At 42.1% G+C, this 23,905-nt stretch overlaps 1 protein-coding gene across 2 annotated transcripts in view; it reads right to left on the reverse strand.

Moving 5' to 3' along the window:
* Window positions 1-23,905, reverse strand: part of mgat3b (beta-1,4-mannosyl-glycoprotein 4-beta-N-acetylglucosaminyltransferase b) — an 80,859-nt gene that overhangs the window by 22,077 nt on the left and 34,877 nt on the right. Inside the window, exon 2 of one of the 2 annotated variants that reach the window (XM_069168309.1) lies at window positions 8,847-8,999. The exons of the other annotated variant lie outside the window; for it this stretch is intronic. Within the exon in view, the coding sequence (XP_069024410.1) occupies window positions 8,847-8,935 (89 nt within the window). The 5' untranslated portion in view covers window positions 8,936-8,999. The remainder of the gene's footprint in view (window positions 1-8,846; window positions 9,000-23,905) is intronic. 2 annotated transcript variants of the gene reach the window in all.

Raw genomic sequence — 23,905 nt, forward strand, 5'->3', positions numbered from 1 at the left:
TTCAAATGAATGTTGGACATCTGAACACATTAAACATACAGCAGGGGGATAAAGAACAAAACACTAAAGTAAGGGGGGAGAAAGAGCCAACTCTGCCAGTGACCTCTCAGTAATGCCTCATATGAATCTGAAGCAGCTTCGTCAGCACGACACGGCCCGTTACTGGATGTGAAACAACTGCGAAGAAGGGCGTGGTGGGAGTGAGGCCCAGCTGAAGGTGGGAGGAGGAAGAGGAGGAAGAGGAGGAGAGGTTTGAACCACTGGAATGAGGAGCGCAGTGAACGAGGCCTGATAAGATAGCCCAGAGGAGCAGATGTCAGGAGAGATGAGAAATGAGGAGTGGGAGTGAAGAGCTCTCCGCAGAACGTTTCACATTCATGTGCAGCTTCAACATGACGCCACAAAGGTTCACGTTAGCAGCTGAACACAAACGAATGAGGAGGTTAACCCGAGTGTTACCAGGTTGGTTTCTGGCAACACAACAAACCGGCAAGTAACTTTCAAGGCTGAAGACCTGAGTCGAGTCAGAAATGTCCCCAGAGTCAAGTTCAGGTCAAGAGTGACGCGTCTCAAGCCGAGTTTAAATGCTAAACTGTGTGCTACTCATTACGACCCCATTCACATCTGGTGTTACATCATGCTGTATCTGAATCTGGATAAATTAAGATCTTTACTGCGCGACCACATCATAAAGAAAAAAAATTACGCCCAGAAAGTTAAAATGGTCGTCGACCGTTACTCTGACAAACTAAAGCGAGGCTGATAAAAGCCAGAGGGGAGTTAGCTTGGAGATGAAACAAAGGGAAGCCCACAAAACATCATGGCTTTCCGTGACCTCTTTGACCTCTTTGACCTCAGACGCAGCAGTTAGCCTTACAATAGTCTCCCTGCTGACATGAGATCAAATTGTGGGTATAAAGACAATCAGAATGAACTGTACGACCATGAATAAATGTAATAAATGTAATAACTGTAATAAATGTAAAAACTGTAAAAACTGTAATAACTGTAAAAACTGTAATAACTGTAATAAATGTAATAACTGTAGTAACTGTAATAACTGTAATAACTGTAATAAATGTAAAAACTGTAATAACTGTAAAAACTGTAATAACTGTAATAAATGTAATAACTGTAGTAACTGTAATAACTGTAATAACTGTAATAAATGTAAAAACTGTAATAAATGTAATAACTGTAGTAACTGTAGTAACTGTAATAACTGTAATAACTGTAAAAACTCCCTCACTGGTTGTTGATGTCCTGATGAGCATCTAGTGGAGAATAAAGAGAATAATAAAGAGAATAAAGATAATAAAGATAATAGTCACCTGCCTGGTGATTAAACTGTTATTGCGTCGCATGAAACTGATCTTTCCCGGAAGTCTTCATTCGCGGACTTCGTCTCGTCTGACGTCACGGTGAGCATGTTACGTCACTTCCTGTCTACAAACGGCGCGACTTCTCTCTGCTATTTCAGTTTTGGTACTGCTAGCTCAGCAGTTAGCAATGTCTCCCCCCTCTCCCTCCACCGCTTCGTGTTTGTTTTCCCTGCCCGGTGTGTGACATGTTTTAGTTACGACCCCGTCCCCCCTTCACGGTAACGATACCTGTAATAAATGCGGTGTCGTCAGGGCGCCGGAGGTCGCGGTCTGAATCGCGGCTGTGCGCCATGCTAAACGACCAGCGTGAATGGAGACTCCGTTTACGCGGGGACAGAGTCAGATGTCTTCCCGGGGACAGAGTCAGATGTCTTCCCGGGGACACTGAACCTGCTGACTAATCATAAATCCAGTCAGGTCGTTATTGACGTCGGCGGTAATAAACACGTGGTTTCGTGAATCGGAGATCAATAAAGTTCATGTTGAATCGGTGTGAAACTTTAAAAAAACGTGTCGGACCCTGTAGTTTTCTGTAGTTTCCTGTAGTTTCCTGTAGTTTTCTGTAGTTTCCTGTAGTTTTCTGTAGTTTCCTCTGGACTCCTTCCCGACCGGACCAGTGATGACGTGTTCAGGACGTCTTCCCGCTGGTTGTCCCGCTAACAACGTGGTTGATGATGAGAACACACTCACTCACCCAAAGCCTCCAACATCCTATAGAGCAGGGGTGTCAAACATACGGCCCGCGGGCCGGATCCGGCCCGCCAGGGGGTCCAGCTCGGCCCACCTGATGACTTTACTAAGTGTGAAAATTACAGAAAGACATAATTTCCATTTCTATGAGAATATGGAGGTTTATGAGTACCAACGTTTTGTAATTGTTTTTTTTTTAATCGATCCAGTAATTGCTTCAAAAACAGCGTAAATGCGATTTCTGCTCCGGAGGCAGCAGCGCTCGCTGCTAGGGAATCTGCAGAGGAGAGCCGGGGCAGATAAACAGTGGGCTGATGTCTGAGTTTTTGCTCTTTATGTTTCTAGTTTATTGTAGAAAGACCTTAACATAGGGTTTATCATCCAAAAACCGTCACCAATGATTTAAACATAGAGAAATATTGTCGTTATGAATGCGTTATTATGCTGTGATTTTACTGGTCTGGCCCACTTGAGGTGAAAGTGGGCAGTATGTGGCCCCTTAACTAAAGTGAGTTTGACACCCCTGCGTCTGTAACCAGACCACCTCTATTTAAATAACTCAACAAAAGATGCATCAATACACATTTAATAAAAATGTATCCTACCAAATTAATGGATCAAAAAAAATAAAAAAAATTGACAATTAAAAGCAGACTATTAAATATGCGCTCTCTCTGGTCTGAATCTCTGTTAGTAAATGACTTGATAACTGATCATCAGATTGATTTACTCTGTCTCACAGAGACCTGGCTGCAACAGGAAGAATATGTTAGTATTAATGAAGCAACTCCTCCCAGTCATATTAATTATCATATTCCTGGAGATTCAGGCCGATGAGGAGGAGGAGGAGGAGGAGGAGGAGGAGGAGTGGCAGCAATCTTCCACTCAAGTTTATCAATTAATCCAAAGCCTAAACTTAGCTATAATTCATTTGAGAGTCTGACTCTTTGTCTCTCGCACCCAAACTGGAAAGCAGAGAAACCGATTATATTTGTTGTTGTTGTTGTTTACCTCCCACCTGGTCTTTATTCAGAGTTTCTAACTGAATTCTGACTTTTTATCAGATTTAGTGCTGAGTTCAGATAAAGTGATGATAGTGGGAGACTTTAACATTCATGTTGACGTGGACAACGACAGCCTCAGTTCTACTTTTAGCTCATTATGAGATTTTATAGGCTTTTCTCAGAATATAAATAAACCCCATCACCGTGGTAACCACACCCTCCATCTGGTTCTGTTGTTTTGAAACTGAACATTTAATTGTCTTTCCTCAAAACCCTGTTTTGTCGGACCACTTCTTATTAACATTTGAAGTTACAATAATGGACTACACAGCATGTGGGAATAAATCCCACGACAGTAGATGTCTGTCAGATAATGCCGTGGCCAAGTTTAAGGAAGCAGTTACATGCTTATCCTCTTCGATGCCGTGTGTTAAAGCAGTGGAAGACATCTACGTTGATCTTAGTCCCACACAAGTGGATCATCTGGTAGAAAACACTGCAGCATCTCTGCTACAACTCGAGATGATTTCGCCCCTCTGAAGAAGAGTCATGAACCAGAGGAAGTTGTCTCCGTGGTACAACTCACAGGTGAAATTCTTCTAAATTAGAGCGCTAGGCAGGCGACTAGAAAGCTGGAAAGGAAGTAGCGTTCCACTAATTTAGAAGAATTTCACCTGGACTGGAAGGATCGTCTAATAATATATAAGAAAGCTCTTTGTAAGGCCAGAACTTTATATTATTCATCATTAATAGAGGACAAGAACAACCCCAGGTTTCTTTTCAGCACTGTAGTAGGCTGACGGAGAGTCACAGCTCTATTCCTTCAGCTTTCAGCAGTAATAACTTCATTAACGTATTTACTAATAAAATTCTTACTATTAGGGAGAGAATCGGGCCGACCCTTCCTGACACCATCACTGATGTGATGTTAAGCACAGCAGCCCTGAAAGCAACTGTAGGACCAGATGTAAACTTGGAAAATGTCTCTCCTGTTGAGCTCTCTGAGTTAACTAGAATCATTTCTTCATCTGGATCCTCTAGCTGTCTGTTAGATCTCATCCCAACTAAACTTTTTAAGGACGTCTTCCCTTTAATTAATACTTCCATATTAGATCAGATCAACCTATCTATTATACCCGGCTATGTACCGCAGGCTTTTAAAGTGGCTGTAATTAAACCTTTACTTAAAAAGCCGACTCTTGATCCAGCTGTTTTAGGAAACTAAAGACCAATTTCCAACCTGACGTTTATTTCTAAAATCCTTGAAAAAGTTGTTGCAAATCAACTTTTTGATCATTTACAAAGGAATGATCTGTTTGAAGATTTTCAGTTCGGCTTTAGAGTTCATCATAGCACAGAAACAGCTCTGGTGAAAGTTACTAACAACCTTTTGTTAGCCTCAGATAATGGACTTGTCTCTGTACTTGTTCTTCTGGACCTCAGTGCTGCTTTTAATACGATTGATCATATGATCTTATTTACAGAGATTAGAAGATGTTACAAGGATTAAAGAAACTGCATTAGACTGGTTCAAATCCTACTTATCAGATAGATTCCAGACAAACAAGAGTTAGTTATGGAGTTTCACAAGGCTCAGTGTTTGGCCCAATACTTTTTACTTTGTACATGCTTCCATTAGGAGACGTCATCAGGAAGCACTGCATAAACTTCCATTGTTATGCAGATGACACTCAGCTATATCTTTCTGTAAAACCAGATGAAACTAATCAGTTCGTATAACTTGAAGCCTGTCTAAAAGACATAAAGGCCTGGATGACCAAAAACGTCCTGCTTCTAAATTCAGACAAAACGGAAGTTATTGTACTTGGTCCTAAACACCTCAGAAACTCTTTCTGTAATCACTTAGTTACTCTAGATGACGTTGTCTTGGCCTCCAGCAAAACTGTGAGGAACCTTGGAGTCATCTTTGATGAGGATTTGTCCTTTAGCCACCATATAAAGCAAATCTCCAGAACTGCCTTCTTTCATCTACGTAGTATTAATAAAATCAGGAAAATCCTTCCTCAGCGTGACACAGAAAAACTCATTCATGCATTTGTTACTTCTAGACTAGATTATTGTAATTCCTTGCTGTTAGGATGTCCAAATTACTCATTAAAAACCCTGCAGTTGACCCAAAATGCTGCAGCAAGAGTACTGACGGGATTCAGCAAGAGAGATCATATTTCTCCTGTTTTAGCTTCTCTTCACTGGCTTCCTGTGAAATCAAGAATAGAATTTAAAATTCTCTTGATGACTTACAGAGCTCTACATGACCAGGCTCCATCATATCTTAGAGATCTTATAGAACCATATAATCCTAGCAGAGCACTTTACTCTCAGTACGTTGGTCTACTTGTGGTTCCTCGAGTTTACAGAAGTAGAATGGGAGGCAGCGCTTCAGTTTTCAGGCTCCTCTCCTGTGGAACCAGCTCCCAGTTTGTGTTCGAGGGGCAGAAATTCTCTCTAGCTTTAAGATTAGACTCAAAACGTTCCTTTTTGATAAAGCCTATAGTTAGGGCTGGCTCGGGTAGACCTGAACCAACCCTTAGTTATGCTGTTATAGGTCGAGGCTGCTGGGGGACCTCGTTACATGCTGAGCTTCTTTTCTTTCCTCCTACTCTTTAACTGACTCGTACCTCACCATCTTCTTCTCTCCCATAGTTTCTTATTATTGTCTGTTGTCTCCATTCAGTTCCCTCGCTCGCGTAGTTTCTCTTCTTTCTTTTGCAGATGTCCCACCATGGAGCTGCATGTCTCTGCTCTGCGATCGTCGTCTCCACCAACAGTTCTTCTCTTCTATCTCTATGCTGTCCTTTTCTCTCTCTGCTCTCCTCTCACCCCAACCGGTTGAGGCAGATGTTCTCCACCTCTGAGCCTGGTTCTGTCGGAGATTTCTTCCTGTTAAGAGGGAGTTTTTCCTTCCCTCTGTTGGAGGTTTTTCTCCCTTAAAGAGGAGTTTTTCCCTCCTAGCTTATGTGGGAATTGTTGAATTGTTGGGTTTCTCTGTATAATGTTGTAAAGTCTTGCTGTAAGGACTTTAATGTGTTAAGTGCCAATAAATAACCTGTGCTGTGATTTGGCGCAATGTAAATAAAGTTGAATTGAATTGAATTGAATAGTCAGCACTGTCAATCACTGTCAATTACATTTTTTGTTTGTTTGTTTGTTTGTAATTATTTCAAATCTACAGTTACCAGAACATGCAACTCTAATTAATACCTCTACTAATTTCCTTGATTTTCTATTTACTTAAGTTCAAGGAAGCTAAACCTGTCGGTCCAAATATTGAGCTCAATGAAGAGTAGGCACATGGTGACACTACATTTACTCTATGTAATCATGTGTAACAAGAAGCAAATTATCGACACTACAGTCCCTGAAAATAAACTACTGAAAGAAAAAAGGAAATAAAAAGTATGAAACTATAGCCAATGATATCTAACAAACAACAGACCTTTAAATTTAATAAACAAAAACTATACCATAAATCTAAATCTAATTGACACAATAACTTGAGATATTCTGCTAACTAAACATCAAATGGGACCATAAAGTTATTGATGGCGCTAAGGTAGTAAGTCATATGTGTAAAATATGATCAAATACAGCCGCAGCAATAGCGCATCAAGCACTGAATCTCTAAAAATCATCAACCACCAACTAAACTTATCCCTGAATATCATTTTATAAAAACAAGGTGCTTGAAGCCAATGAGATGTGATTGGTGCTAAAGTGGTTGAGATGTTGGTGCTGTTTACGGAGAGGAGGGGCTGAGAGAGAGGAGGTGGTGAACGCAGGAGGAGGAAGAAGGTGAAGGGGAGATGAGGCGGGAGCCGGTGGTGTTTGGTGTAACAGTGATTCACTGCGCCTCCTCACCTCCCACTGCCACATCCTCTCTTCAACTCTCTCAATTCCCCACTTTATTTGTCATCTCTAATTCCCCTTCACGTTCGCTCTGTGCCTCCGTCACTCCGCTCTCCCGTGTCTCCCGCACGGCTCCCCGTGAAATACAAAGAGGAGGAAGTGAGGAGTGAATACTCATCTCACTTTCTTCCCCCAACACAGAGAAAATTGAAAGAAAAAGTGACAGAAGAGGAAGCGCGAGGAGCTTTTCCTTTGAATAGGATTCAGTCGTGCATATTCTAGATTCCACATGTCAGATTCGGAGATGACTTCATGAGGAGCCACAGAGGGGTGCTCACAAATGAAAAAGCACACCGTATGGTACACACAAAACTCTTCTACCACCTCCTGTAGACTATCACTGTGATACAAAAAGAGCGAGGAGAATGCTACCCAGAGGCTTCGGGGGTGTAGGCAGGGGCCAAATATTTGGGCGGAGATCAAGCGGATTCTAATTAATCAAATCAAAAGCAGACAACAGAATCAAATGTTTAGTGTATATTTAGCAGATTTCTGTCAGGTAAGAAAAGAGGCATAGACCAACATTAAAGGAATAGTTCGACATTTTGGAAAGTGTGCTTGTTAGGATTAATACTGCTCTCCTGTCTCCATGGTTTGTCTTTAGCTTAGCTTAACAACTGGACGCATTCATTTAAGAAAGTATGAAGTCTGTCTTCCTCTCGAGTGTACTGTCAGGGTGTGTCTGTGTGTTAGGGATGGGCCATTATATCATACCCAATGGTTCTACATTTTTTATTAGCGCATGTGACTATCATTCTTCCTTATTTCCCCTGTTTTTACCAGCGCCTGGTTATAATACCTAACTCCCGTTAGGTAATGCACGTAAAAGCTGTCTGCCAACTGCCATTAAACTACATAAATAGAAGAAGGACAGGTTGCTTCTAGGCCCCAGAACTATGCAAGTCAAATTGTGTAGTGCTGTGAGACAGGATGCAAACATGCAAAGATGAGTACAGCCGTAAAAAGGCTTTTTGTGGAACGTCATTAGAGTGAAGCACAGAGCAGGCGGCCCATCCACTGATCTGTAATCAATGGCCAGACGAAGTGAGGTTGATGTTGGACATGCAGAGCAAACAACCGTGCAGTGTAGACTTTCATGCCCAGAAACCCATCTTACTTGGTAATGTTATGCAAAGAAATTGTACTTTTACTTGTGTTGTGACTTGTGCTGAGTTTCTAGGAGAGGTTGTTGTCTGAGGTTTTAGCTTTTCACTTGTCTTGCACAAGCCCCACCTTTTTTTTTTTTTTTTTACTTTGGATTCATGTTTGTATGTTGGTAAAACATGTTTGCATACATATGACATTTATATTAATTTTGATTTGCAAACAAATAGAATAAATCATCTCTGATGCATCATCTTGAGGAACTGTAGATACGTTTGTAAAGTATGACATTGAAACACAGACACATCAAGGTTTTCAACTGTTTTAACAATTTTCAGTTTGGCCTTTTCAAATGGTTTTGGAGTTATTGGCAAAAACATGAGAAATGTTTGTCATAGCCTGATCATCTGATCTTCTTCAGTGTCGGTGTTTGTACAGAGTTAAAACATTAAAGGGAAGTTCAGCTGGCAGATATCTTTACAGACAAGAAAAATAACAAAACAATGATTAATTCAAAAAAGTGACTAAACTTTGTTAATGCATCACATTTTTTTGCTTTTTGAAAAACATTCTCATTTACGGCTGAACAAAATATATTAAATATAAAGAATATAAATATAAGAAAAAAAAAATGCAAAAAATAGGAGCGAGGAGGGAATTTCCAGAGAGTTTAGAAGATTGATTTAGCCCATCACCAATCCACACAGCCCACCACCAATCCATATACAAAGGCACTTACAAACAGAGTAACCGCAGGCATCGTGTGGGTGTTTTCTGCAGATTCAGGGATACCCAGGTACTTCTGAGCCAAGATTTGACTGCAGACATTATTCCAACGCGCTCAGTCGTTGCCAGTCTACTGTTGCAACCTTCCTCTCCCCTGCGAGGCTGCCTGTCAGATAATGCACAGGTTTAAAGTTCACATAGCATCTGCATGTTTTACCTGCAGCTGTAGTAAAAGGCAACACAGGTGGGAGAATTTACAGTATGTTTCAGACAGTTACTTTTGAATTTGAAATACATATGGATGCATGGCTACACAAGCACAATTCTGATGAGTCTTTAAGAAGTGCAACCAGAAAAACGTATTGATAATTGCAGAACAAAAAACATGACGCAAATTAAAGCACCTGTGAAACAACTGACCGAGAGGTCAAAGACTTTTCCAATTATTTAGTATTACACATCAAACAAGTTGGGAGACACGAGGAGGCTGACATAGTCTGACTTTTAGCCTCAGTTTGTAGCAGAAGCTTTCTGATTAGTACATTATATAAGTACACTTCAGTGAATGTGTAATATTAGTGAAGTGTACAGTTAATGAGATTTAAATGTTTTAGGTGTTGTCATTATTTATTAACACAAATCTTGTGAATATGTAAGACATGGGCAGCATCAAACCCCATGAATGTCTGAACATGAGGTCCAACCTGTTGTCCCTCTTCTAACAATGAAAAAGCTGAATAACAAAAGCTTAAGGCAACCAAATGTCAACCAGCAGGACAAAAACACATGCATACCCCAAAGCCATGACCCCATAACACCTTTGTCCTTTCCATCTTTGGTTTCATCTGAATTAAAATTCCTCTCTGCCACACACACACACACACACACACACACACACACACACACACACACACACACACACACACACACACACACAAACAAACAAACAAACAAACAAAACACTGTGACAAACCTGGCAGGGCGACACCCATATCTGCGGCAATAAGCCAGCCAATTCGATTTGGGCAGAAGTTCAGGACTGCAATGCATTGAATTGATGGAAGAGGGCATTTTCAGAAAACTACATTTTGTGTGTTTTCGTTCAGGCCGGCATGAGTTTCTGTGTTTACACAACTGAAAGCTTTTATGCGAGGACACGCTGATATCAGATAAGGTGGAGAGATGGCTGCTCTCCCTCACAACACTGTTTATTTGTTTTAGATTTCAGCGCCCTCCTACAACTGAAATCCCCCCTTTTCTTTTATTTTCTCTGTGCGCCCCAACTCTGCCTCAGTGGGACTCCTTAAAATGTTTTAGGACTGCACCCTTGGAGAGTTTGGAAAAGCCCCGACCGCTGGTTGATGAATGCAGTCCAAACATTTGGTTTGGAGACGTGGAGGCTGATCCAAGTGATAAACTACCACAGAGAGAGTCTACGTGCTGGGAGGAGGAATTCTCCCATTAACTACTCCTAATTTAATCACTGTGCGTGTGCGTGTGCGTGCGCGTGCGCGTGCGCGTGCGTGTGCGTGTGCGTGTGCGTGTGTGTGTGTGTGTGTACTGGCGCTGCTGACCTGTTGAACTAATTTCACATTGAACTTGGTCAGTCTTACAATCTGGAGCTGGCAGAGGGGGGACGGGCTGTCTGTTGTCATGACAGCAGTGGGAGGAGGCTGAAGTGGAAAACTGTGTCTAGTTATCAGATTTAAATTTTCACAGCACTGGTGGATTTATACAGTGATTATTAAAAAAAAAAAAACACAGGGGACAAAAGCATTAACAAAAACATTTTTGAAATTAGAACAAAAACACAGAGTGCAGACACACACCACATGTATTTATTATGTAACTATTTAATTTCCTTTGCTTGGAGGGGAATGGATACTGATTTGCATTTTCCAGCTGTTTTTCACATCCTGTTTCTTTCTCTCTGTAGTTGAAAGCATGTTTTGGTTTGTCAGTGTCAAAAGAGGACCAAACTTATAGTGATCAGTCTTTCGGGGCTTGAGGCATCGCAAACAAAATCATTAAGGATCAAACAACACCCTTTAGAAATATATATTTATACTATATATGACCAACAACAGTGAGCTTATATGTAAATGTAACACAAGAATTAGGATTCTTCGCAGGGCACTTCCCTTACAGTAGCACAAACATACCAGCTCAGTATCACTGCAAAGCGTGTAATACACCCACCCGTCCACCAGGGGAAGCGTGTCCGTGACGCACCTAGCATCGTCAAGACATCTAAAAAATGTTACGTAAACAGAGGAAGGTCACGTGCCCGAGTTCGTGTAAGTCACAAACTTTTACCAATGTTTGGGTCAGGTGACAAACTTTTTTGACAGACTTTGATACGCTTCCCTCTGGTGGACGGGCGGGTGTATTACAGGCTTTTCTGTGATAATGGGTTGAACATACTGTGACTGTACATGTCCACACGGGTCTGAACAAGCTCATGTGTCTTTTTATTTTCTTAAAGGCTCTCTATTACTTGTTCTTAGAATTGTAAAATGTATTACATGTAATATTATCAATTTGTTCCTACAACATACTCCCAGTGTTCCCAGTGGTATTGAAGAGCCACAAGCGGCGATGCAGACTACACACACCCTGAATACGACTGTAGGTGCAACACATACACACACGTACATGGGCAGACACACTGCGACACACACAATCTCACACTCGGCGGTTTGTGGCTTTAAATTTTTTTTTACTATGTCAGCTAAACAGTTTCATAGGTGGAATGAAAAATGATGCAGTGCCTCTTCAAAGTCCTGAAAGTCCTTTGTTTTATAAGAACTTAAGGCGGTAAAGCTCTGCGCTCTGAGAGAAGTGAGACGTCTCATCTCAATCCCTTTTTATTCTCTTGGAGTTCAAAAAAATGATAGAAAAATAAATAACTCTCACAAGCATCTTTCCACATGGGAAAGGCTTTAGTATTGTTTCACCCTGACTACAAAGCGTCTCCTCGGTTAATTCAGCACCACACATAGTCTCTGACCAGTCTGTTGGCTTCGCCTAACAAGCACCCAGGGGGGCGGGGGGGTATCAAAACAAAACAAAGCATCTTGGGTGCAGCAGTTAGTGAGACCAACTTCCAACCAGACCATGAGAAGCTCAGCCCAATCAAAGCCTCCTGAGCTCAGGCCCTGAACTTTAGAAGTGCTTCTCTCACAGACAAATCAAACAAACTCCTAATTAAACTGAACTGAAATCCTCAAACTCATAAATTGTCTCTGGATTTCCTCAGATTCTGTTTACTACCTTCAGTTTGCAGGGGACAGATGGAGAAATGTCAACTAATTTCGAAAGGTCAGGGGGATTTCTAAGGTTATTTGAAATAAAAACCTCTCGTCTTAATGGGTTCCAGTATCAAAAAAAGAGTATCGGTATCAGGTGGAAAGGTGAGGGATAATGCACGGGCTGACATGTCCACAAAAGGGGCGTATACATTCACACCCCCAGCCGGTAATCCTATATCCCTTTACATGCTGAAGGTCAGAAAGAGAATAGCAGGCCATGTAATTGAAAACTGACAGCACATACAGTGTCAGGTTGAGGCGACGAGTCGTCACGCTGACACACTTTAATGTCTTCCACCTGATCGCAGGAAAACACAAAGTCCAACAGATTTATTTTTTTCTAGCCAAGGACATACTGCAAAGATGCATCTGGTCAACATATTCCCACAATAAATACCTGCTTTAGTCATGCAAAACCAATGTGTTTCTCCGTCTTGTGACCGGAACATTACTGAGAGCTGAACGTAAGCTAAGCACTGGCATAAAACTGAAACCAGCTGAGTTTTAAAAAAGAAAATGATTCTCATAAGAAATGTCGAGCATCAAGCAGTAACGGTCTGCTAAGATGGACGAGTTTCAGAACAATACGCTTCAGCCATAAAGTTTTACTGGCCCGATCCTTCCACTTCCAGAGTGTAAATCTCCCAGCATGTGCTGCTGACCACAGTTTCCCCTCTTGTTCCTGCTTTTTTTAATACACGATCTGCTAACTTTCTGATACGTGGTTTCTCCATCAGCAAACAAGTGTGTTTTATTGGAAAGATTTGGAGAAGATGAACTTTCACTCCATCCTGCAGAGTCCCGAGGCACTTTGTTCACGTTATGTCTTCTTTACGTTTCCTCCTTATTTTCCCAAAGAGTGCCAAATGCATGAATGTATCTGTAATATTTTCCAATTGTGCTCTTTTGTTACAGTTCCTAATGCATTCATAAAACAAAAACACACTGTGTGCTTGCTCTTCTGTTCCTCCAGTGGTAATAGGGTTGACTCCTTCGTCTCTTTCAGGATGCAGGACTGTACCAAATATTTCCTCCTCTACTAGCCACACCAGATTCCCAACACTTCCCCCTTCCATCTACTATCAGTATTTTCCAGTAGTTTTTCCCTCCAACCAAACTTAAGCTGAAATAAGCTGAGGTAGGACACGTTTAATATGGTAGAACCTGCAATATTCTACCAACACAAACACTTTGACAACGTGCCAACAGGAAACGTCTCAAAGTGTTTGCTGACAGATGTTAATGAGACTTGTGGTAATGTTAAAGTCATCAATAGAAATCGTGTTAAGCTGTTTTGAATATTTGATGCTCCTGGCTTTTACTTTTGGATGGTTGCCACAAGATATTGATGCCTGAGAGCATAATGTGACTCAACAGCATGCCAACACTGCATGTTGCAGTTGTCTGTCTAACGCTCATCTGACGGAACACCCTTATTTTAAATCAGTACCGCTGTCCGACACATGCAGCATGAATGTCTCGCGTTTTACTTGTGCTACCCTCTTGTAAACACAACCTCATGCGTTTTCCTGTCGTGCACACTCATAACAGTGATCGGGTGTTGGGCTCAGAGCCCTTCCAACATGCAGATGACCTACGACTCAATACTGTGCCTTACTGTCGACTGTACAGAACCACATGGAGCACTTGATTTTGCTGCTGTGCTGCTAACATGCTGCTCAAGCTTTGACTTGTATGTCAACAGGGCTTATTTATACTCAAAACTACACTGCACAAATTTGCGATGTTGACAGCTGCTTTTTTCTTTTGGCTGATCTGTTCAAAAATATATTTCATAAACATCCCAAATAAAACTTGATTTTTGTATTTTTGGGAATATTTTCTTCTAAAACTGCAACTGGCATATTTATCACTTGATACGGTATCAAAGATTCATGCTACTGAAAACTGGGGACTCGGTGCATGTGCGGAAAAACAATTTCTATCACTCATTATTTTCATGCCCGCAACGCAAGTATAATTTCAGTCTTTAGCAGCTCTGGTCTGAACGACTGCCACGCTTGATTGGAGGAAGTTTGAGTCATATTGGCCAAACTGTGTCGGTTCAAACTGTGATAAGTGGTATTTGAATGTATGTGATGCTTTGAGCTGTTACTTCTGGATTAATGCCCCATGGATGGATGCCACACAGCCTTTACAGGCCTGCGTGCATCCTATGACCCAAACTTTACACTTTGGCCACCATACTTACCAGAGGCTTGTTAGATTCTTCTTTTCTTTTAAAGGTTGATTTTCTGGATAAAATCCTTCATAAATAACAAAACCTTCTAATGTGTTTTATCATTTTTTTTTGTACAGTATATTTTGAAGCTGTGACTAGTTCCCATTAGTGTATTTAAGAAAGGATATGACACCCACATATTTCTCATAACTCATGCTCAAACATGATTCGAATAGGTGCATTTCTCTCATTTCACCGTAAACATCAGTTCGTCCCTCGTCTTCCCTCCGCCAGCGTCAGACGCCGGCTCTTCAGTTAGCTGAGCGCAGCACTTCTTCTCTCGTCTATTTCGCAGCTAAAATCCAGCAATTTATCTCTTCTCCTGCGAGCTTGCGGGTCGCTGGTCTGGTGAGTCAGATGTCGGGAGAAAGCCAGCGTGCTAAGTGGGTTTCAATAATGCAGGCATGGTGAGGGCCTCAGAAAAAGTGTGTGCATGTGTGAAACTGTGTTGAGATACAACCCGGGCTTAGGTGTACATGAATATTGGAAAGTGGAGGGCCAGAGCTGCAGTGTGAACGTGTGCTGCCTCTGAGAGACTTGCTGCGTGCAAGGAATATTATTTCGAGTGTAGTAGGAGTGATTTAGTGCACGTGTGTGTGTGTGTGTGCGTGTGTGTGTGTGCGTGTGTGTGTGTGTGTGTGTGTGTGTGTGTGTGTGTGAGAGAGAAAGTGCACAGATTGAGGTGAGAGGATGGGAAAGGCCGGTGGAGTGCCTCCATTCCTCCGACATCATCTATAATTCAGCGCTGTAGCGGTCCGTGAGGTCTTTCTCTCGTCCCCCCCTGTTTGCTCTCTGTACTAAAGGTGGAGACAAGTGTTTCACGGGGCAGCTCACTGTCTCTCCCCATCTACCGCTGCCGCCCCTCGAGAGGCCGAGCAACTGTGAGCAGCAGCTGTGCGAGTTTCACTGAATGGAGTCATTCTGAATAAAGAGAATGTGCTGTGTAGTGGGAAACATCTCAATAGCTTTTGACTTAAACATTTAAGTGTGATTCTGCTTCATTTCCAACCAGCGTATTTCTAACAAATGGATCTGTTGTGTCTCCATGGATTGTGTTAACTTTGCACTCACCACTTCCGTGGCAGAGATTTGGGGAAATGAGGACTCGCGCTAAACAATTTCAGGACAAAACAGCCTCCTGCAGCTTTCCAAATGAACAACTGGAAAATGTACGTGAATCATTTCAAATGCTTGATGCTGAATCAGAATTTGCCTTTTGGATTCAGTAGAAACACTTTTGATTTCCACCAGTGAGGCGCACCAGAGGTTGGCTTCAAAATGCCTATGGCTCCAAAGACTCAACTTTTCTCAAGAAGTACAAAGTCAATAATTTTAAGTTATTATTCAGAAAATTCACTGATTGGTGCTCTGGGGATCCTTCTAAAAAGAATTCCATAATTATTTGGATATTAGGTCTAAAAAAAACAAACAGCAAATTTGGGGGCGTGTCTGGTTTGATTGACATGCCTGTGGTGCAGTCAGGTTTCCACTAGGTGGGTAGGCGTAGCGCTCAGGTTCTCGGTCAGATCCACCACTCATTCCTCCCAGCTCGTCCAAATATGGTCATTTCTGTCTTCAAGAAACCAAGGCTGGAGATAATCTTGTTTTGAACCATCCGTTTGTGTTCATAACCGTTTGCATTGTGAACGTTATCGTTCACATACTTGCCTCTGTACTCTGCGTTGTTCTGGAGGACGCCACCAGAGAAACAATGATACCGTTACAACATTCTCATTTGCCTGCTGCAAACAATAAATAATCACGGCAATCGAGGTCACCACGACTTTACTGATTCCTAGATCAGTTATTTTCAGCACCCCTCCATACTGTCCATACACCGAACTTACTGATCGTGTGTATATTGCATCTTGCGTACGTGTTGCGTTAAATTTATGAGGACGTGCACAACCAACGCTCCTGACAGACGCAGGATATGCGAGGCAGCCATCATGCGTTAGTTTAAATAAGTATATCTCTGGCCTGAGATGATAACGGCCGAAATGCCAAACTTGAGGCATCAGCCGACTCAGCCGTGCTCTTCAGAAGTTTTGATTCAAAAAGATGCCGATGGACCTGTTACATGGGCCCAAAACATAAAACCTTCAGTATCACAGAATACCTGGAAACTGTTGTTGAATGAGGCACCATCTTGTAATCTAGTATCCAGTTCTCAGAATTGAAAGTCAGCGTGCAGTGGGAGTTGAGACATCGTACAAATGTCACGGTGTCTGCACAGCGTTTCAACCAGCTGTTTCTATACGGAAGAATGGAAATAATTGTAATGGTTGTGCAAAGTGATTTTAGTCAGCTCAAATGTGACGGGGATACTCCTCGGTGGAGTTCTCGCTTGAGTGTAATTATGTAGACAAAGACTCGTGACAGGAATTGTTTGGCCTGCAGGGCGTTCCGAACCGAAGATATCTCATAACAAACCAAACGTCACATTTTGCATGTTTTTAGTGCTTTACGGCTTTAATTGGCAACCCAGCCTTGCTTAAAGGTCTGTTATCTCCAAGCGTTAAACAAGATAAGGGTGCCACTTGAGTGAAATTCTCAGGCTTTAAAGCTCCTTAGAAACACAACAGATATAACACAAGCGGTATCCCCATTACTTTGATATGTAAAATCAGTGGAGCGGTAAACACACAAATAAGAGCTGCAGCAGCGACAGCTCTAACAGCACTAATAGTATTACGGACTCGGAGGTACACACATTTTTTTTATTTTTTTTTCCCAGCAGTGTTAGTATTGGTCTGTGCTTTGTTTTTGTACTTTTTTTGTTCTTAAGTGTAAAATCTGCACAGTGAGTGCACCTCCGGGACAACAAAAGCTCGCTCAGCTGAACTCTCCCTTTTCCTCTATTGAGGCTGATTCAGCTGTTCCCTTTGTTCACCTCTTTCCTTCCTTTCAATCCAGCTTTCTCTCGCTGATTCTCAGCTACAACATTCTGAAACGAGCAGTTCACAAAGGCAGTCGAGACACGTTAAGATCCTGATCTCCCCGTCAGCTGCACCAAATAATTCTCTCTGTTAGTAGGTTTTTCTCTGCAGTGTCTCGGTCCTGTGTAGAAGGTGGCTCTTACTGTAATGGCACACTGTCCTCCTCTTCCTTCTCCTACTCACGCTGCTTCCATTTAAAGGTCCAGTGCTCCTGCAGACTGCAGCAATAATGAGGCTGACTGATGCTTTTCAAAAAGATGTCAATTTGTGTCAAGCAATGATTTATTATTAAGCCTGTTATTTTTAGCAGCAGTAATAAATGGAGCTGTGGTAATAATTAGTCAGTGACAGGAGACGCTTTGATGCGGAGGTGATGATGGTTATAGAGCGCGGGTCCATTCTAGGTAGATTTTGTTATGTGATACATCTAATTATCAGACCTGAGCTTTTATATTATTCAATACATAAAATGCTGCACAAATATCACAGCCTCACCAATGAGAAAAAAATAAAAATAAAACTTTGCATATGTGTGTATGTGTGTGTGTGTGTGTGTGTGTGTGTGTGTGTGTGTGTGTGAGATTATTTTGTCAAGTATTTGGTAACTAGTCCATCAAAGAGTGGTAAATCATTCTAATGACTTCAAATGTCTGTTAATATTTGACCCAATTAAATTCACTTTTTTATACAAAAGTATCTGAAAAGTTTCAATGAATAAAAAAAGCAATAAATTGGGTTCCTGCGAGGCTCATAACTGAGAAACTCAACTTCTTTAAATGTTTTGATCACATCTTCAACACCATTATTCTTTAATAATTAAAAACCCTCAGCTGTAACTTAAACTCTGCAGACTCCATTTGCTGATAAAGACCATGAGTAGCAGTTAAAAGCTCTAGAATAAGGATATTGAGCTCTGATTATTTACTAATTCCAAGGTTAATAATGAATTATTAATTCTTAACTACATCAAAACTTGAAACAATCTGAAATACATGGCACACAAAATAAGACTTCCCATAATTCACTTGTGTAACTTTCTCAGCGAGCGTTAGCAGACTTGCATAAAGACATCCTACATATTTTAAGAGGCTGGTCATGATTGAAAAGCAGGGCACCATAAAAGGTTGTATTTCAGGGGTAAAGGGTGTTCGCAAAAGGCATCATGATGAAACAACTAAAATGAAGGAAGTCTGACAGCTGCTTTACGCACAGAGAACTAGATTGTAGTTTGAGGTCCTCCTTTTCAAGACGGGATGAAAACACCAATTCTCTCCCGCCTTCCCGTCCTCATCAAGCATGCTGACTGATCCTCAAACTAAAAAAAGCTCAGCCAGTTATACGTCTGTAACCTATGGGGAAAACCGCCCTCCACTACGACGGCATCAAAGTCCACCTTTCCAATCTCCTGCAGTTCCCCGCGCCGTCGTACATCCGTGGGCAGCTCGGCTTAACGAACGCCGCTCTCTTCGACTCTATTAGAAGCTAAAAGGCCGCAGAGGCTGCGGTTAGCTCGTCACCGCGCCGCATTGATGACTGTCCGGTGGACCGTACGCTGATTTCAAGCTACTGTTTTTGTATACCATCCGCGGTAATGACGGGGCTCAAGCAAATCATCTTGACGGTGCACACGGATGCTTCGCTCGTAGCGGCGCTTCACCCGGGAGCGTCATTATTTTCAAGACGGACGCCTTCCCGTCCTCCGTCTCTTCCTCTCAGATGCCCGCCGAACTGAGAATCGCTCACTGCGACGAGTTTGTGCCCGAAATGCTGAAGTCATTCGTTTGGTTTGTGTGCGTGTTTGTGAGAGCGAGTCGGAGGGGTTGGCCAGTGGTGTCTGCAGTGGATCTGTGTGGGGATGAGCTGAACATACGGTCCTCATTGTGTCTGTCTATGTGTGTGTGTGTGTGTGTGTGTGTGTGTGGGGGGGTGGGGGGGGTGGGGGGGGGGGTGAAACGGTAGCAGACACGAGTGTCTTTTCCTCTGATTCTCCGAGTCGGCTTGTTTACCCGTGTGAATAAACATTCCACCGTGAGACAGCCTTTGTGAAAGGCGCACCTGTTGGCGCTCGCCACATCTTTTCATCTGTTTTTGTTTTTGGTGCCACCTTCAAGCTGCAGCTCCTCTCCAGTTAAAAGCATATTACCAAGTCTGACAGCTGCGTAATAATCCAGTCAATCTGCAAGGTCAAGATACGACTCATCTCCACGCTATCTGCGCTCCCATCAAAATTGCTTACTTGTAAACTGAGCCACACATAGCATGCAGGCGTACACACAAGCATGGGATTAACTAAAGTAGGTCAACACCCAAAAAACATTGGGCTGGAGGATTCACTGACACACTCCTATTGTCTGTGCGGCTGCCATTGTTATTACGGAAACAGGAAGATGGAAGCCATTAGAAAGGTTCCACTTTGGCTCTGGTTAAGCCTTATGGTCTTTGCATTAGTCTACGGTCCAGATGGTAATTGCTGAACGCACAAAATCGGGCCTGATGGACCCACAGAATGGCGCCATTGTTTCCTATATTGTGCTGTGTTATGCATAACAGGATACTCAGTGCTGAAAAGTGGCCATGTTGATTTAAAAGGCATCAAGCCACAGTCATGAAATAGTCAACCATACATTTCATTTTTGCAGCAGTTGCTCAATTTAACTCTTTCCCGTCTCGCAATATGTTCTGCTGCAGCTGCAACTGCAGGACAATTGGTGTCAGGCGCTGCACCTGAACGCAGCTTGGTCAGCCTGGACAACTGTTTTTAATTACAGGTCAATTGAGGCACTTGAGGAAGTCGCTTGATCAGAGAGAGAGGGAGGAGAGGGAGGAGAGGGGGAGGAGAGGGAGGAGAGGGAGGAGAGGGAGGAGAGGGAGGAGGCAGTGATCAGAGCAGCGAAAATGAAAAAAAAAAAATAGCTCCAGGGAGAAAGAGGGGCGGGTTCAAACGAGAGTGAGTGAGAGGAAATAAGAGGAAGGTTAGTGTGAAGGGGGTTGCAGCAGGTGAAGGGGGGTGCAGCAGGAAGCTGTGTGGCTTCAGACTTGTGAGAGAAGGAAGGAGGGAGGAAGAGACGGAAATAGAAGGAAGGAGGGAGGGAGGGAGGGAGCGAGATGTGGGGGAGGAATGCAATGTTAGAGCTGAATAAATAAAGAGCCAGAAGCTGAGTGTGATCGAGATCACAGGGAGACGGAGAGCGATGTACAACAGCAGATTCAACAGAAAGACACCAAACAGTCGGTGCACTGACATGCACACAAACACATTCACTGCTGTGGAGACACAGATTGAGGTTAATAGTTTGATTAAAGGCACAGGTAGATTTTCAGTCACCTTTCATAACAAAAATAAGGCCGACTATGTGAGGGAAGGTTTATTTGTGCTGCTGGTTAGTTGTTTGGTAACTAGTACATTTAGAAACTGGTCAACCAACCTCACCTATATATCTATAGATAGATAGATAGATAGATAGATAGATAGATAGATAGATAGATAGATAGATAGATAGATAGATAGATAGATAGATAGATAGATAGATAGATAGATAGATAGATAGATAGATAGATAGATAGATAGATAGATAGATAGATAGATAGATAGATAGATAGATAGATAGATAGATAGATAGATAGATAGATATCTAACTATCTATCTCTCTCTCTCTCTCTCTCTATATATATATATATATATATATATAGTATATTGTATTGGAAAAACAGTGCAACACCAAATAAGACTTCCCATAATTCACTTGTGTAGCCTTGTCAGCTAGTGTCTGAAGTTTTTTTTTTTTATAAAACATCTTGCATATTTTAAGAAGCTGGTTGTGATTGAAAAGCCAAGAACTGTAAAATATGTTTTTGTCTCTGTGTGTGTGTGTGTGTGTGTGTGTGTGGTTGGTACATTTACATGACCACGAATAAATTCGCCACAGATTAAAGATAATAGTTTGATTAAGGACACAGCAAGATTTTCAGTCACCTGAAGTTAATAGTAATAATATCACGGGTCGGTGATACTGGATTTTCAGGCCAATATGAATAATTCTATTTTAGAGTTTAACATTAAATAATTGGATAGCAACCAATTTCTCCATTAAAAACATTTTAAATATCCCTCAAAAATAATAATTGTGACTGATATATTGTAGCTGAATGGGGACATTTTGTATAACGACCAATTTAATGAGAAATTGCAATTAAACAACAATATGGAGCAATACGGAGTACTTATGAACATTAACACAAGCTCAGTTCATTACAGTGTTAAAAACAGGGCTGGTTTGCTGTTACCCCACAAAAAGCGCAGCATCTTTTCCATGGCTGCAAGCAATGATATATTTTTTTTTATTACACAGAAGAAAATCACTAAGCTGTATATGTGCCAAGAGGAATTTGAGTAATCCAGCTGGGTTAATCGAGTTCTGCTTCTGCGATTACAACCTTAATGTGAGCAAGATAACTCTGAAGGGGTTTATCTGACAGTTGCAATATTACCCAACTGGCTCTAATCAAATTATTATAATGCATGTAAACACAGAGGAGAAGAGGGTGAGGGAAGGATGGAGGCAGAGTGGTGCATCATGAAAGTGAAGTTCAAAAAGTGATGCCGGCAAAAGAGAGATGAAAGAGAATCAGGTGATTCCTGTCAGCTGTGTGAGCATTAAAATACAGACAGTTGGAGTGAATCGGCTATCAGGCCTGTACTCTGATGTCATCTGCTGTTCACTTACCGAGAGGACGACCAGTGAGAAGCCTGAAAGCACTCAGCGCACACTCGCTGTCCTTTCAGATGTGCTCTCAGACAAAACACTCACGAGACGTGAATGTTTCATATAAAAGGGGGACGCAGGGAGGAGGAAAATGGGGAGATACATAATGTGACGTGGAAAGCAGGTAACAATAGACAACACGGTCCACAAAAAAAACGTCTCTTTTTCTATCCACTAACTCTTCATGAAAGTCTAGCAATTCACACTTCCTTCCTTTTAGGGATTTGTGAGGTTTCCATCTTGTGTTTTTGGACAAACAAAAGAGGTTTAGTTCGTTTGGAATCGACAGAAGCAGCATGAGCACCGAAAGCTCAGCGCCATCATGGGATGAACCCCCCCGACCTCCATCAACCAAGAGCCAAACATACGTAGCGCTGAGCACACAAGGACATACAGTAAACGATGATGAAAATGTAACAGATTCTCAGAATTAGCTGAAAGCTTGAAGCTCCATTTGGGAAATGATGTCACAATACGTCAACGCTTGATGTAAAAATAAAGCCAGAATTAACCAGCAAGATACTGCAGCAGGATCTCAAATACCCTCCGAAAAAAACAACACACGAAGCTCACATGTAAAAACTTTTGAAACATGTTTATGGTGTAACGTGTGATGACCGTGTAGATTCCCATGTGAAAACCTCTCCACATATTTTCCCCATGTTATCAGATGTTGCAACATGTGCTAAACAAGTGTGGTACACGTGATCGCATATGTTCCATGTGGAAAAATGTTGTTAATTATGCACGTATAAATATATCTTACTTTACCCGGATATTTCTGCTGTCTTGTCTTCTTTATGGCCAGTTTCAAAATAGTTACAAAGTTCGTCCTGTGAGACAACTTATTTTAATGATCAACTAATGTTCCCTATCTGGTTCCTGTGTGCACCTGTTATAAAAACACTGATTGCTTTGAAAGCTTTTCATTTGGAGTATGAAGCTTTGAGAACTCTCTTGAAAACTCACCAGGAGGCACTTCTAAAAGCCGTTGATCTACACGTTCCTGCGTCTCCCTGCAAATTTTTCCTTTGAAATTAAGATTTCACCACTTTAAAGTGCAGTCCTTTTTTGTTGTTGTTGTTTGTATGATGTTTCTATTAAGTTGTCGTCTGACGTATGAGCAGCATGTTACTTCAAACTGAGCTACAAGTTCTGCTGCTAATCTGCAGTCGCACAGGTACAGGCTAAAATTGGCCAGCTGACTCCAAGAACCATTTGTTGACTCATACCACAACCACATACCTCACCTCACACAACCCCGACAAACACATTCAGACGTGCATTGGTGACACGCACCGACACGCACTGACACACACACAAACACTCCCACCATCCCTTCCTGTGTTTCCTGGCCCTATCGCTGCCCACAGCTCTTTTCCCCGTCAGAGAGGAGACTTTTCAAGCAGTGTGACAGATTGATAAGCAGTTGCTGTTGCACGTGTGATAGCGTTAGTGTCCGATCAAGTTTGGCACATTTCTGCGTCACACAGACGCGTCTAGGAGTCCCGCGCCAACTGCGATCACAAGGCCTGTCTCTGCCCTCCACGGCTCACTTAACTGTTACAGGCACAGTTCAGGAAGCGCCGGGCATCCTGGGAATTCAGTCTTGGTTCTGGCTGTGTGTGTGTGTGTGTGTGTGCGTGTGTGTGTGTGTGTGTGTGTGTGTGTGTGTGTGTGTGTGGAAGAGGGGGGTAAAAAAAAAAAAAGAATGGGCCTTTTTGCTGCGCGAGTGAATACATGTCTGTTAAACAGGACTATTGCTCTTTGTGTGTTATGGTTGTCTCAGTGGCACTTTAAGCTTTCACACCACGCCC

This window comes from Embiotoca jacksoni, unplaced genomic scaffold (assembly GCF_022577435.1).
Source record: "Embiotoca jacksoni isolate LCO1_2020_lvr unplaced genomic scaffold, fEmbJac1.0.p SCAF_4, whole genome shotgun sequence".
In the NCBI taxonomy this organism is placed as follows: domain Eukaryota; kingdom Metazoa; phylum Chordata; class Actinopteri; family Embiotocidae; genus Embiotoca; species Embiotoca jacksoni.